The sequence below is a fragment of the Erythrolamprus reginae genome, unplaced genomic scaffold (genome assembly GCF_031021105.1).
Source record: "Erythrolamprus reginae isolate rEryReg1 unplaced genomic scaffold, rEryReg1.hap1 H_3, whole genome shotgun sequence".
Classification (NCBI taxonomy): domain Eukaryota; kingdom Metazoa; phylum Chordata; class Lepidosauria; order Squamata; family Dipsadidae; genus Erythrolamprus; species Erythrolamprus reginae.
Window position 1 is genome coordinate 236,283 of NW_027248484.1, and position 16,542 is coordinate 252,824.

The 16,542-nt window shown below is 43.3% G+C and overlaps 1 protein-coding gene across 2 annotated transcripts in view; it reads right to left on the reverse strand.

The window, feature by feature from the left end:
• Positions 1–610: 610 nt before the first annotated feature.
• The window catches only part of LOC139155549 (E3 ubiquitin-protein ligase SMURF1-like), a 51,509-nt gene continuing 35,577 nt past the window's right edge, over positions 611–16,542 (reverse strand). Inside the window, exons 13-18 of one of the 2 annotated variants that reach the window (XM_070730731.1) lie at positions 10,266–10,444; positions 9,113–9,250; positions 7,670–7,790; positions 6,787–6,988; positions 6,454–6,538; positions 611–4,630 (exon numbers count right to left, since the gene is read on the reverse strand). In XM_070730731.1, the coding sequence (XP_070586832.1) occupies positions 4,531–4,630; positions 6,454–6,538; positions 6,787–6,988; positions 7,670–7,790; positions 9,113–9,250; positions 10,266–10,444 (825 nt within the window). In that variant the 3' untranslated portion in view covers positions 611–4,530. The remainder of the gene's footprint in view (positions 4,631–6,453; positions 6,539–6,786; positions 6,989–7,669; positions 7,791–9,112; positions 9,251–10,265; positions 10,445–16,542) is intronic. The other variant, XM_070730732.1, reaches the window with a different exon arrangement.

The window sequence follows — 16,542 nt, forward strand, 5'->3', positions numbered from 1 at the left end:
CTCCGAAACCATAACCGGAAAAGGCAGGGAAAAGCCTCCGTGGGGCCTCTCTAGGAATCTCCTGGGAGGAAACAGCCGGAAAAGGCGGGGAGTAGCCTCCGTGGGGCCTCTCCCAAGAATCTCCTGGGAGGAAACAGGGCCGGAAAAGGCGGGGAGTAGCCTCCGTGGGGCCTCTCCCAAGAATCTCCTGGGAGGAAACAGGGCCGAGCCTCCAAAACTATAACCGGAAAAGGCAGGGAAAAGCCTCCGTGGGGCCTCTCTAGGAATCTCCTGGGAGGAAACAGGACCGGAAAAGGCGGGGAGTAGCCTCAATGGGGCCTCTCCCAAGAATCTCCTGGGAGGAAACAGGGCCGAGCCTCCGAAACTATAACCGGAAAAGGCAGGGAAAAGCCTCCGTGGGGCCTCTCTAGGAATCTCCTGGGAGGAAACGGGGCCTCCACCCTCCCTGTGGTTTCTCCAATTGCACGCATTGCTTTTACATTGATTCCTATGGGAAAAATTGCTTCTTCTTACAAACTTTTTTACTTAAGAACCTGGTCACGGAACGAATGAAGTTCGTAAGTAGAGGTACCACCGTAGTAATAATAAAAGAATCAAGTCCCAGAAGAACTAAAGTTGTGAGAGTTTATTGCATATGTAACAAAAATGGACATGACTTTCCCGGGCCCACCCTACTACACAATCACTGTTTATTCCAGCCGGCTCCATAACACATTAAATAGAACTAGCATTTCTTTTTTTTAAATACTTTGATTTAGACATAAAATGAAAAAAAAAAAAACCCACATTAGTGTACAACTTTTTTTTTACAAAATAAAATCTGCAATATAAACGGTGAGAAGAGTAACAAGGGTAGCAGCAATATTTAAAAACCCAAGACATTACAAAAGAATAAGTTAAAAAAACACATTATAAAGTGGTTAAAGAATGGATAACAACAAAAAAAAAATGTTACCGAAGGAGGAGGAGGGAAAAAAACAAACCCCAAACAAGAGAGACATACAACTGCATTTCTGGAAAACTTCCTGTGCCCTACAGTGCAGAAATACTGGGTTGTGGTTGAGAAAGGGTTTTAAAACAAATGGCTGAGGCCTGAGAAGTAATGTTAAAGCAAGCAATCCCTTGAAAGCAGCGGCATCGAAACTCGGCAACTCCGAAGACCTGTGGACGTTCAGCTTCCAGAATTCCATCCCCGTGCATGGCCGGCTGGGGAATTCTGGGAGTTGAAGTCCGCAGGTCTTCAAAGCTGCCGAGGTCGGACGTCTCTGCTTTAAAACAGGCAGAAAGTTGGTCCAATGTTTTGACTCGTAGCTAGTCCCGCCTTTCCAATTCCTAAGTGTTGGTTTCCTGCATCCCTGGGAGCGCATCAAGGCAGACGAGGCATTTCAGGGCAGGTAAACACAAATGCAGAGAGAGAAAGAGAGAGATTTGCATCGCTGGACCTCCAGGCGCAGCTTCTCTCTGGCTACGGGGATGCTGAAGGTCACTTCAAGAGGCTCCGGGTGAGATAATCGGAGGAGAAACTGGCCTTCTTTCCTTTCCTGCTGAAGGGGCGTCACAGCTAAACTCCAGGTTCCTATCTCTTCGTTGCAAATGCTTATCAGAGGGAAGGCTGCAGGCAGGCAGGGCTTTTGTGCTCCGTCCTTACGTAAGCTTTACTCGCTGTTTTCAAGAAGGACTTCTGCTCATCTGCGTGATGCTCACGGTGGAGGAGACCATCTTTCACGCTGGTGGGTTTTGTCCCAAGCGTCGAACTGTCCCAAAAGCTTTCCATAGAAGTGACCCTTAAGCCTTGTTAAGACAAACAGACCTGCCCATTGTTGTTTTTTAACAGTCCCTTTGACCGGAGGGAGGGGCCAGGTAGTGTCGCTCACCTGGGACACAAGCCAAAGCCCCCTGCCGGAAACAAGTCACATCAAGCTTGCTTTCTGATTATAACTGAAGACCTTCGCGGAGCGACCGGACACGCTTTCGTAGTTGATGAACGTTGATACCTTTAGAAGAAGGCAACTGGAGGTTGAGCAAAATTAAAGAGATCTTTCTTCCCCTCCTCCAAGTTACTATCAGAGAGAACCTGTTCTGAAGCCTGCTCTCTGACCCTCCTTTTAGGGCGGGGGCTCTCCAACCTTGGCCCCCCTTTAAGACTGCTGGATTTCGACTTCCAGAATTCCTCAGCCAATTCTGGGAGTTGAAGGCCAGGCGTCTTATTCAAAGTGGCCAGGTTTGCAGACCCCTGTCCAAAAAGCTATCTGCCAGGCTTGCTTTTTGCATTTCACGTTTTGACCCGTTGGCGAGTCCTTGATTTTGGACGTGGGCAAAGCGCCACAACATGAGACAAGAATGATGTAAGAATTCAGCCTATAAATGCCACGGAAGTATCTCTGCTGATCTTATGCGGGCCGGAGAATTGCTTACCTTACTTAATGCCGTTTATTAACTGGGAAACAGACTGTGCAAATCATTTGAGTGGGAGCGGAATTCACACCTTTATGATTCTTTAGAGGCTTAAATTCCAGTGGTGGTGAGGGGTCTATCGAGGTCCCCACGAAATATACAGTATAATCTTCAAGAGCCCTTGAAAAAGCAGCGGTGGTGGTAGATTTTCTATTGTCCAGAAGTTATTAAGGTCCTTTCATGTTCTGGAAAGGCCTCCTTGATTTAATCCCCTCTCAGATTATCTGCAATAGTGGCCTCTGTAAGTGCAAACGAACTCCAGAAGGACATCGCAAGAGTCAGTTGTTAAAGTCAACCACAAAACCCAATCGTTTCGCCACATGGTGCAAATATCACAAAAGTTAGGTTTGCCTTCTCTCGTGGAATCCTTAAAAAGTTTTCCGTCACCAAAGGTTACAGTCAACTGAATAAACGGGGAGAAAAACAATCCGGGGATCTGGACGAGTTTTCTAATTTTGGTTTGTCCTATCACAGTTTAAAGCTATTCTGAATTGGTTGTATTAAGTGACGCTAGAAATATCCTCGCTGACAGACAGAAACAAACAAAAACAAGCCCACACCAACATGACCCATGTATGAAGTTCGGACACCTTGTTAATATGCTTCTTTGCAAAAAGGAAGAGGAAGGGGAACTCTCACAAAGTGTCAAGGTTACACACTTGATGATTAGTGGAACTTCTGACCCCCACAGAACAATGTTATCTTGTTAACAATTACCGGCCTTCTTCGTTTGTGCAAATTAAAAAGAAGCGTTTGGACAGGGAGAAATCTTACCGTTCAGATTCTTCCTTGCCTTGGAAGTTGCCTGCAGGGCAAATAAATTGGTATCGACTGTGAAAATTGGCTAAATTGCGTAGGGGGAGGGGGAGAGGGACTGGGGGGGGGAGAGAGAGAAAAAAAATAAAGACAAAAGCTGGAAATAGTTGTTTGGGTTACTCAGTCCTCTATAGTCTGAGGCCTGGGTTAGAACTCTTGTTCACGAGAGCCGTTCTATATCCCAGACCGTTTCAGAAATGGTACTAGATTCCGTTTGTTATTCGCTGCAAGTCATTTCCCATGAAAGTAACTTCGGCCATTTCACATCACAATGAAAGCATTTCAGAAAGCAGAGCGAGAGAGAGAGGAGGAGAAAAAAAAAGTTTATGTGTGTGTTGTTTCTCTTAAGAATCTGAGCCCTGCCCTGCTGTCTCTTCAGCAGGATGCCAGGGATGACGAGACGAAAAGGGGAAAAAAAACAGACGATGATTCCAAAGGATGAATCTCTCTCCTATGCAAGGCATCCCCATCGTTCAAGATGGCTTGATTCTTCCTGAGTTGTTCCTCTTAAGAGCCAAGTCATCTCATTCACAGAAGGGGGAAAAGGAAAAAGAAAAAAAATAGAGCTTCCTGACAAGGAATAATAATAATAATCCTCAGTTTTCCTATGTTTGCAGAGCTGCGCGCTCTGCTCGGCGTTCCTTAAACGGAGTCTCCTTGAAATGTGCTCGTGGGAATTCCAGTGCCAATTTTTTTCCTTTCTTTCTTCTGGATTCGTTGATCTCCAGAGCTTCTGGGTTCTACAAGGGCTCAGGGTTGCGTCGAAGACAAACATCCACAGATACCTACCGACCAAAACTCCTCGGCAAACCAATGGCAAAGATACTCAACTACAGTTTGAACCTCCTATAAAAAAAAGACCACAGGTCGTCGACCTTATCACAATATGTGTTACAAATCTAGCAGAATTATCGCGGGTAATCGGAACCGAGCGCTGAACCTGGCTGCCTCTGTGTGTGTGTGTGTCTGTGTGTGTTTGGTTTGGTTGTTGTTGTTTCCTGGAAAATGGAGAAAGGAAATGGGAGGGTTATTGTCACGAGAGGGGAGAAAAGTATGTTTGGGAACCTCCAAAAAATAAAAAGCCTCCCCTCTTCCAGCCATCGAAGGAAGGGGGAGAACAGCCTTTCGCACCCCTAAGTTGTCAAGCAAATCCCAACACTTTGGACAAAAAAAAGAAGTTCACAGCAAAGCTTCTCCTTACAGCTTTTTGATTTGGTGGTCTGTGAGCTTTAGCAATATCGGTTTCCTTTGGTTGCCAGGTCACTCCACCGCAAAGCCACAGGTCTCTTCCACAGCGGTCACTAGCTTTTCATAAAGCTTCTCGTAGGATTCGTAAGGCGGAATGTCAATTCGGTTAAAGCTGCAGGAGGTTAGGAAACACAGAGTGCCTTTATTACTTAATCATTATTATTCAATGATCTTAACAATGATCTTAATAATTATTTATTACACAGGCAGTCCTCGATTTACAGCAAGTTCATTTAGGGGCCGTTCGAATGACAACTTAGGCGACTTAGGGTCACTTTTCAGAGTTGCCACCTTTGTAGCATCCCTGTGGTCTGGTGATCAAAATTCAGATGCTTGGCAATTGGTTCAGATTTTTTTAAAAAATATATTTTTATTGGTTTTGCACATAAAGTTGCATAAAACAAACGTAAAACGGTGCACAGTGCATGTGCCCATCACCCGACTGACAATACCACCACCACCACCACCACCAATTGCGGGGGGTTCAAATATTTACTAGTTTATATATATTTTTAATTTCCTTACCTCTACTTTGCATTTGTTATTATTAAAAGAGTGATTGGAGTTTATTTTTTACATTTTCGTCACAGATTCTACTCAGCATATAACCTTTCACCTTATTCCATCGTGCCATCAGCTTCTCCAATTTATTTTCATCAAAGTTGTTCAGATTTATGACAGCCATAGTGTCCCAAGGTCACGGGATGAACTGTGGCAACCTTTTTGACATACAAAGTCAACCGGGAAGCCAGATTCACCTAACAGTCGGGTTCGAGGTAAAGGTTCCCCTCGCACATAAGTGCTAGTCGTCCCTAACTCTAGAGGGCGCTGCTCATCTCCGCTTTAAAGCAGAAGAGCCAGCGCTGTCCGAAGACGTCTTCGTGGTCATGTGGACGGCATGACTAAATGCCAAAGGCGCACAGAACTCTCTGTTACCTTCCCACCAAAGGTGGCCCCTATACCTCTTTTTAAAAAAAAAATATTTTATTGAATTTTTTTAAAAAGGACAAACAAAAACACACAACATTGAACACTCAAGGAGCTGCCATTGCTCTGCTTATCTTAGAAGTCTAACTACTACAAAAAATAAAAACCTAACCATAGTCAGATCAATAGAAAAATAATATACATTTATGTTAGATATTTATTAAATTTGACTCTATGTTAATTAATTACTTTGTCTGTAAAATACTTATTCAAAAACATATAATATAGCAAATAGCATGTCTAAATTTATTCTACTGTAAACCTTTTTAAAACTATTAAATTCTAACTTATAAAATTTTAAATTTAAAGCCAAAGAGCCAGCGCTGTCCGAAGACGTCTTCGTGGTCATGTGGACGGCATGACTAAATGCCAAAGGCGCACGGAACTCTCTGTTACCTTCCCAGTTCAAAGGTGGCCCCTATTCTTCTGCTTGCATTTTTTTACCTGCTTTCAAACTGCTGGGTTGGCAGAAGGCGGGACAAACATAGAAACATAGAAGACTGACGGCAGAAAAAGACCTCATGGTCCATCTAGTCTGCCCTTATGCTACGTATTTCCTGTATTTTATCTTAGGATGGATCTATGTTTATCCCAGGCATGTTTAAATTCAGTGACTGCGGATTTAGAAACCACATCTGCTGGAAGTTTGTTCCAAGGATCTACTATTCTTTCAATAAAATAATATTTTCCCTTGTTGCTTATGATCTTTCCCCCAACTGACCTCAGATTGTGCCCCCTTGTTCTTGGGTTCACTTTCCTATTAAAAACACTTCTCTCCTGAACCTTATTTAACCCTTTAATGTATTTAAATATTTCAATCATGTCCCCCCTTTTCCTTCTGTCCTCCAGACTAGACATAAGAGTTTACAACTTCACCTGGCAGAAACAAACATATTTTTCACAATCCCGGCCTACTCCTTGATTTGCAGTCGCGCCCGAGGGACTTACCAAGTATGAGCTTTTGGGAGGTTGTCTGTGTTTGCATCGATCAAGTGGATAGTGAACAGCCTGGGTCCTGCCGCGCCTGTAGAACCTTGCAAATAGACATTCTAGTTAAAGCTCTACAAAAGCCTGGCGATGTTATCACGCTGTCCTGACCCCTGGTAACCTCGGATCTCAAACAAGTTCTTTCACCAATGGAGGTTTGGGTGGGACATTTAGGAAGGAGATGGAGGGAAGGAGGGAGGGAGGGCCAATTGACTGGCATGGAAAAGCAGGTGTCCCCCCCTCCCCATCTGCCTGTGGCCCAAGCCTGCTAACTCAGCCCCCCCGATCAGTCACCTTGCAAAGCCTTGAAACCCTGGAGGGGAACCCGCGTGGAGCCCGTCACAAACTGGAGCAGCCGCGCTCTCCTTTCCTCGTCAAAGGCCTCCACCGCTTGCCAGAACCACTTGACGATATTGCTGTCGGCCATGCAGTGTTTCAGACGCGTGTTGGACTTCCAGTCGTTCAGATCAATCTTATCTAGGCCACCGATGATGAGCTGGGACAACATAGGATGGCATATTTAAAACCCATTCTTAAAACCCACCTCTGCCGTCAGCCATGGGGGAACTGAGATACTCTTTCCCCCGAGGCCTTTACAATTTATGCATGGTATGTTTATATGTATGTTTGGTTTTATAATAAGGATTTTTTAGTTCTTTTAGTATTTGATTGTTACATGCTGTTTTTTTATCACTGTTATTAGCCGCCCCGAGTCTATGGAGAGGGGCGGCATACAAATCCGATAGATAGATAGATAGATAGATAGATAGATAGATAGATAGATAGATAGATAGATAGATAGATAAATGCATAAACAAACAAACAAACAAATCATGTGCTCTGAAAAAAAAAACATCTTAGGAATTTGACTCAGCATGAAGAAAAGCAGAAGCCCTGGAATCTTCCAATTCTCTACCAGGATTTTGACTCTCCACACTCTCTCATATTCCTTAGCATTTCAGGAGACCATCAAGGGCAGAAGATATTCCTTTTCCACTATGTGCTTTAGTATAGAAACTGCCCCGACTTTAAGTTTGCCAAGTCAAGGCACTGCTCCTCATCCTCGAATTCTATCTAACGCATCAATTCAGAACAAGGACAATATACGCAGAGCTATTTTAGCTTTTGAGGCTACATGAAAAGCGACAAGAGTTAGTGTGGAATGTACAACCGATACCTCAAGTTCCTTATGGTCGAAAGGCTTCAGGAGGTGTTGAGGAATGAGTTCATTAAAACCTTTTTGAAGGGCCAGGAATTGGGCTTCAATTCCTCTCATGAACCGCCAATTTACATACAGCCTGGGAAAGAGAAAGAGAAACCTCAAGAATTAGTGCAGAATTACTACTGGAGTGGTAAAGATTTTGCACAGAGATATAAAACCTGCCCCCCCCCCCCCCCACACTCCCAGAAAAAGAAGTCACAGGTTATCGAAAGAGATAAACCAAATCAGTTTAGAGGAAAACTCCAGCCCTGGTGACTTCATGGACATCTCCAGATGGTCTTCTTGTTAGCATCAGAAACAGCCTCTTCTGGGAGGTTGTCCAACTTCTGTTGAGTCTACAACTCTGATTTGCTGATCTACCTTGCAGACACAGGCCATGGCTAACACTATTATCATAGTTTTTTTCCCGAACGCCATCACTCTACTAAACAAATAATTCCCTCAACACTGTCAGACTTTCTACTAAATCTGCACTTCTATTTCTACTAGTTTTTCTCATCATTCCCATCACCCATTTCCTCCCATGTTGACTGTATGACTGTAACTTGTTGCATATATCCTAAGATTTTTATTAATATTGCTTCTTCATTGCTTATTTGACCCCTATGACAACCATTAAGTGTCGTACCACATGATTCTTGACAAATGTATATTTTATTTTATGTACACTGAGAGCATCTGCACCAAGACAAATTCCTTGTGTGTCCAATCACACTTGGCCAATAAAATTCTATTCTATAGCATTACAATAGAAGGAGTCCTGGCTACAGGTAGTCCTCCTCTTATGACTGTTCATTTAGTGACTGTTCAAAGTTACAACAGCACGGAAAAGGGGACTTATGACCGTGTTTCACATTTATGACCAATGTAGCATCCCTGTGATCACGTGATCAAAATTCAAATACAGTGGTACCTCTACCTAAGAAAGCCTCTACTTACGAACTTTTCTAGATAAGAAAATTTAAAGGGTTTTTTTGGCTTTTCTTAAGAACTATTTTCCCCTTACAAACTCGAGCCTCCGAAACTGTAACCGGAAAAGGCAGGGAGAAGCATCTGTGGGGTCTCTCTAGGAATCTCTTGGGAGGAAACAGGGCCAGAAAAGGTGGGGAGAAGCCTCTGTGGGGCCTCTCTAGGACTCTCCAGGGAGGAAACAGGGCCTCCACACTCCCTGTGGTTTCCCCAATCGCATGTATTATTTGCTTTTACATTAATTCCTATGGGAAAAATTGCTTCTTCTTACAAACTTTTCTACTTAAGAACCTCGTCAGGGAACAAATTAAGTTCATAAGTAGAGGAAATTTGGGCACAATTGGCTCAATTGCAGTCATAAGTGAAGAACTACTTGGAACTGACAGCCTCTCACTGACAGGGGGCAAAATTTGCCTTCGCTGAGGGTACCTGACATATTCTTTCTTGTTCTCCTCCGTGACGGAAACATTTCTCCCGTTGGGTTTGAGTTCGTGCTGCAGAATTCTGCCGAATGCATTGTGTTCCACGCAGAAGGTATGGTCCAGGACTGGAGTGATGTCATTCTCTCTGTCAACAAGAATTGCAAATGCCTACAAGTCATTTCTGCAAGTCAAGGTATTTTTTTAATTTATTTAGCCAGACCTATCGAAACATGTTATTTTAAGAGCAGAGCTCTCTGTGGCTGATCCACACTTTGAATGCAGTATTTATCTATCTATCTATCTATCTATCTATCTATCTATCTATCTATCTATCTATCTATCTATCTATTCTATTTTTATGCCGCCCTTCTCATTAGACTCAGGGCAGCTTACAACATGTTAGCAATAGCACTTTTCAACAGAGCCAGCATCATATTGCCCCCACAATCCGGGTCCTCATATTCCGCCTTGCCGAGGGAAAAAAAACCCCTCTACTGCTATTTTGGATTACATTACTTTATCGATGTAAAGAAAGTTAGCTTTATACCTGCACGCAGGAATGTTACTATGCAACTGACACAGGGGGAATGCAAATTTTAAAAAGTTATTTTCTGATCAAATTCTGCCCCCGAAGATATTCAATTGATGTGCTGTTGATTGACTTTATTTAAAATATTTCCTCGTGCCTCTGTTATGAGCGATGCCGAAGATCAATTTAGTAATTACAAGCAAGCCGAATCAACTCAGAATCAGAGTTCATCTGAACGGGTTTCTAATGAAGTAGAAGGATGACTTTCTCCTATGGAGCAGTGATCCAGAGGTTTCGCTGCTAATTGTTTACAAAATTATCCCAGTTTTTTCCTGAGTACTTTTGGAAATCCTTAAGTATCCATCCTGCCAAAAGCCACTTTAAAATTTATGTAGGCACCAGTGATTGAAATAAGGAAATCTTTTTCTTTGGGGCTGGTCCTCTTGGCCCAACCGAACCATTGTAGATTATTGCAGTGTTTCCCAACCTTGGCAACTTGAAGATATTTGGACTTCAACTCCCAGAATTCCCCAGCCAGCATTCACTGGCTGGGGAATTCTGGGAGTTGAAGTCCAAATATCTTCAAGTTGCCAAGGTTGGGAAACAATGGATTATTGGACAGAATACTTACAAAATCCAGACTAAGCTCTTATGTAGCTCTGGATCCACCGATTCCAGGTCAGACAACTGGATGGGTTTGCCCAGCAGCTGTTTGTAGAAAGGGACCGTGAAGCCCCCGTTGATGTAATGGCCGTGGAACACCGCCAGTCCCATAATCCGACCAACAAAGTGGAAATAAGACAGATGATCCTGAAAGATATGTCAACCATCGAGAAACGTCATTCACCACGAGAGATGCCAGCAACGGCTATCTAAGTTGCCTTTCACCAGACTTTAGCTGGTGTGATGAGAAGTGCCGATCTCCGTTGTTTCAGATCTTCTAGCTGAGAAGCCTCAATATGTCCCTTGAATCTGATATTTATGTTTTTTCCAATCAGTACAATTATGTGGGGTTTGTTTGTTTTACACTGTAGATAAATTTGGATTTCCGGTCACAATTCAAAGTGTTGGTTATGACCTATAAAGCCCTTCATGGCATCGGACCAGAATATCTCCGGGACCGCCTTCTGCCGCACGAATCCCAGCGACCGATTAGGTCCCACAGAGTGGGCCTTCTCCGGGTCCCATCGACTAAGCAATGTCGTTTGGCGGGACCCAGGGGAAGAGCCTTCTCTGTGGCGGCCCCGACCCTCTGGAACCAGCTCCCCCCAGATATCAGAGTTGCCCCCACCCTCCTTGCCTTTCGCAAGCTCCTTAAAACCCACCTCTTTCGTCAGGCACGGGGGAATTGAAATTTCCCTTCCCCCTAGGCTTATAGAATTTATACATGGTATGCTTGTATGTATGAGTGGTTCTTTAAATTGGGTTTTTTTAGATTACTTTTAATATTAGATTTGTTTTACATTGTCTTTTCATTGTTGTTAGCCGCCCCGAGTCTTCGGAGAGGGGCGGCATACAAATCTAATAAATAAATAAATTTCTCAACCTCAGCAACATTTAAGATGGACTTCAACTCCCAGAATTCTGAGAGTCGAAGTCCACATATTTTTAAATGGCGCTGAAACATGTTTTCACTCATCAGCTGCTTATAAGAAGCTGGAACGATCGTTTTGTCTCGTTGAAAGATTCACCCAGCGTTATTTTTAGCCTCCAGCCCCTGGGGCTTGTCGGCTGCAGGTGTTTTGCCAGAAGCAGAGGGATTTCTCTTAAATGCCAAGTTCAAAGAGAACTGTAGTCACTGCTGGAGGGCAACCACAAGCAAAGCAAACTGAACAGTTAAAGGAAGGTGCTCCTTGGGAAGATAACGGTGCCAGGAATTCTCTTAACCCTGCCTTTCCGAACCACGCAACTTTAGGATTGGTGGATTCCAATTCCCAAAGCTCTGCTGGCTGGGGAATTCTGGCAGTTGAAGCCCAGAAAGTCATCAAGGCTGCACTAACCCACTTTTATTCGGAACTTTTATTCGGAACTTCACCCCTCTTTGATCCTTCACACATGAAGCCACGCCCTGACTATGCCCAGCCAGTGTTCCCTCTAATTTTTTGGGGGGTGGGCGGAAAAGTATAGTGTCTGAGCGGCAGTCCCTTCGGGACTGGGCGGCACAGAAATAATAAATAAATAAACAAACAAACAAACAAATAAAAAACCCACCCTGTTTTGCCTCAGAGAATTTCAAAATAAAATACTGTACTGTGTGTCTATAACAGTGAGCTCATAATAGGGCAACTCTATCAATATCAAAATGCCACTTAAATAGTTGAGCTAGTTTGAAACTAGATTTTGATTTTCTTTCTCTCTTCCTTACTCCCATTCTTGTTCTTTCTCTTTTCCTTCCTCTCTTTTTTCTATCTGTTTCTCTCTCTTCCTCTCTTCCTCTCTCTCTCCTTCCCTCTCACTCTTTCCCTCTCAGCTTCTGGGCAGGTTTGGAAAACTCTGAGTTGATGATGATTTTTAAGTGAGCGATTGCTCACTGCTCAGCTTAGAGGGAACTATGCGCCCAGCCCTTATTCGGGGTGGTTCCATTGATTTTCCGCACTTCTTGAATGCATGTGTGTTTCTTGAAGATGTTAAACGGCAACCTCCTTGCACAGATGCAAGTGTCCTTTGGGGGAAATCATAACGTACAAATAAGGGAATGCATTTATAATCAAAATATAGAACTGCGTGTTTACTGCTTGGGTTAATGCTTACTCCACTCCAAAGCCTAAACATCTTACCTTTTCAAGGAGGATATGTACTTCCGCTATATCCCTAAGTTCTTTACCTGGATCTTGTTCTAACTCCAAGAGCTCCAGGTAGCATATTTAGCAAGCCCCCTTTTAATTCTAATGCAACCACAGCCCTGCAAGGTAGGATCATCTAGGAGAGCAGTTTGTGCCAAGAACTTTTGGGCTTGGATCTCTCCAATTCAAGGGACTAAACCCCTGTGCTTTACCCCAATCTTGAAGGGTTGCTTTTTTTTTTTTAATGACTTAAATTTAGGATTGGAGGGAGTCCAATCCTAACCCAGTTAGACAGTAGCCTAATCTATATAATACACAGTGAACTGTTAGTACATGCCTAAGTTTGTTTGAAGAGATGAATTCCGAGGAGCTACATAGGCAATTAATATTTAGTGGGACGTTTTTCAAACAGGGGTGGGCAACATATAGCAATCACCAGGCCTCTCCCCCCACCCGCCAACCATTTCATACAGCTTCTCTAGGGTTGCTGTTCATTAGGAACACTTATGAGGGGGAGGCAAGAGGATGGGTGGGGAGGGGGAGGAGAGGAATTACTTTCCCTTTAAAATAGATAGCCTGGAGCAGCTGAGACTGTGATTATAACAAATTATTTTGGGTTGCTTCAACAGCCTCAGACACTTCTGGGTGCTTCCTGTGATGCTTTTAACCACAAGCTATAAGTCAGGGCTGAGTCATAGTTTCGTGCTGAACTATTGTGGCAGCAAAGGAAGACCCTCCCCTCCTGTGAAGAAGATGTCTCTTTTTCCTCCTTTAGGCAAGTCTCTCTTTCTTTCTCTTTCTCTCTCTGCTGCTCTCTCTTTCTCTTTCTCTTTCTGTTTCTCTCTCTCTCTGTTTCTCTCTCTCTCTCTGCTGCTCTCTCTTTCTATTTCTGTTTCTCTCTGCTGCTCTCTTTCTCTTTCTCTCTCTCTCTTTCTTTCTCTCTCTCTCTCTGCTGCTCTCTCTTTCTCTCTCTCTCTGCTGCTCTCTCTTTCGCTCTCTCTCTTTCTTTCTCTCTCTCTCGCTGCTGCTCTCTTTCTCTTTCTGTTTCTCTCTCTCTCTCTTTTTCTCTCTCTCTCTCCCTGACACATACACACACCTTTTCCTCAGCTTGGGGTGATTTGATTAAAACTCAGGACTACACACACACATACACACACACAAAAAAACCCTTCCTCCTCCTCTTCTCCTCAGGTTGCCCTTCCCAGATCTTCCACTCTTCATCACTGACAGAGAAAAGATAGGCCCTCTCGAATGCTCACTTTCTGACTCTACTCTGTTCTGGATCTGGACTGTGATCGGGCTGGCTGCTCAAATAATACGAGCTTTACAACTTGAAATTTTCAAAACAAGATTCCTTTTATTTTTCCTTCCACATTCGATCGCGTCATTTCAACTCCGGCATGAAAAATATGCATCCCAATCTCACAGGCTAAACTACGAAGTTATAATTCTTTCTAAAATAACAGTCTGTCTACTTCAAAAGATCTTCTCATCTCTGAGTCAGGTTCACGCTATTAAAAAGTGGTTTATCGTGCAATATATAACTTACTTCTCCGGAGAGACTACATATGCCACTATTTTTTTTTCCAGCACTTTGAAGAAAGCATCTATCTCTTCCGTTAAATTCCAGAAGTGATGTAATTAATTAATTAATTAATTTACACACTCCAAATAGCTTTCCCCCCCCCCCCAAATTTCATCTCCCCTTCCCTGTAACCTTCGGAACTCTGCATTTAACCAAGGACTCCCTTCTATACTTCCGTTATCAGAAGAAACATGAGTCTGCATGCTTTCACCAGACGGCTGTTCTATTTCACTTTCATCCTCACTAGCTTGTTCCACAGCTCTTAAATCAGGGTAATTAACAGCTTGTACATCATCTTTGTCTTCTGAATCTGACAATTCTAAAGGCTGACAGGGAAACATAGAAACATAGAAGTCTGACGGCAGAAAAAGACCTCATGGTCCATCTAGTCTGCCCTTATACTATTTTCTGTATTTTATCTTAGGATGGATCTATGTTTATCCCAGGCATGTTTAAATTCAGTTACTGTGGATTTATCTACCACGTCTGCTGGAAGTTTGTTCCAAGGATCTACTACTCTTTCAGTAAAATAATATTTTCTCATGTTGCTCTTGATCTTTCCCCCAACTAACTTCAGATTGTGTCCCCTTGTTCTTGGGTTCACTTTCCTATTAAAAACACTTCCCTCCTGGACCTTATTTAACCCTTTAATATATTTAAATGTTTCGATCATGTCCCCCCTTTTCCTTCTGTCCTCCAGACTATACAGATTGAGTTCATTAAGGGAACATTCACAACACTCTCCAACCTTTCCAACATGCCCAGAGGACGGCAGAGGAAGCTCCTATGCGTGGCTCCCTGAGCTGGCTCAGCTCTGCCCAACCGCCCAAATATGGAGAGGAGTTGACAAACAGCTTCCCAGTCAACCTTTTCAAATTCCTTTCACACCTGACAGCTCTAGGCCTGGCACTGAGGGTAATAGCAATAGCAATAATACTTATGTAGTGCTTTACAGTGCTTTATAGCCCTCTCTAGGCGGGTTACAGAGTTAGCCTTTTGCATAGAAACATAGAAGACTGACGGCAGAAAAAGACCTCATGGTCCATCTAGTCTGCCCTTATACTATTTCCTGTATTTTATCTTGCAATGGATATATGTTTATCCCAGGCATGTTTAAATTCAGTTACTGTGGATTTACCAACCACGTCTGCTGGAAGTTTGTTCCAAGGATCTACTACTCTTTCAGTAAAATAATATTTTCTCATGTTGCTTTTGATCTTTCCCCCAACTAACTTCAGATTGTGTCCCCTTGTTCTTGTGTTCAAGGGGACATAATCTTATGTTAGTTGGGGGAAAGATCAAAAGCAACATGAGAAAATATTATTTTACTGAAAGAGTAGTAGATCCTTGGAACAAACTTCCAAACTTGCCCCAAACAATCTGTGTCCTCATTTTACCAATCTTGGAAGGATGGAAGGCTGAGTCGATATTGAGCCACTCAGAATTGAACTCTTGCAGCGAGCAGTGAGTTGGTCTGCAATACTGCAGTCTAACCACTATGCCACCACGGTTCTTTAAAGGGATGATACTGGCAAATGTCAGAGGAAAAAGGCAGAAAGGAAAAAGAAACAGATTCGTGGAGGGAGCAGCAATAATAGCCACAAGGCCAAATCTTGACCTAGGGAAAGGAGGACAGGGTGGGAATAGCCAGACAACATTCACCTCTGCGCTACAACCCCGTTCTTGCCCCAGCTGATTGCAAAGAGCGAAGGTCATCATGACCTCCCCCCCCCCCCAACGTTGCCCACTCCTGCCTTTGTGGAAACAAGTTTGGGCTACACCGATTAGTCCATTAGAAGCAAGTTAGTTCAGGTTTGAGCCCTATTTCGTGTACGCTTACCTTCCACGGCCTATGGGGACTCGACTGAAAAATAGACATTTAATCGGTTCGCAGAGTGTACAGAAAATCAAATATGGGAGGAAAAAGATTTCACTTTGGCCTCCCAGTACTGGATAATGGGTTCTAAGCTCTACTAGAAGAACTCGAGTGGCGGCTGCTGAGTGGGGGAGGGAGCGAGGGATTGCTAGACTGGCTGGGAAACTGTTACGGAATGCGGAAAATGAAGACCACAGCAGCCGCCCAGCAGAAAACTAGTAGCACTGAAGCAACCACAATTTCCACAAATTTTATTCTCTCAGGAGCAGTGTTCCCTCTAATTTTTTTGGGGGGTGGGCGGAAAAGTATAGTGTCTGAGCGGCAGTCCCTTCGGGACTGGGCGGCATAAAAATAATAAATAAATGAATGAATGAATGAATGAACGAACGAACAAACAAACAAACAAACAAACAAAAAACCCACCCTGTTTTGCCTCAGAGAATTTCAAAATAAAATACTGTACTGCGTGTCTATAACAGTGAGCTCATCATAGGGCAACTCTATCAATATCAAAATGCCACTTCAATAGTTGAGCTAGTTTCAAACTAGATTTTGATTTTCTTTCTCTCTTCCTTACTCCCATTCTTTCTCTTTCTCTTTTCCTTCCTCTCTTTTTTCTATCTGTTTCTCTCTCTTCCTCTCTCTCTCCTTCCCTCTCACTCTT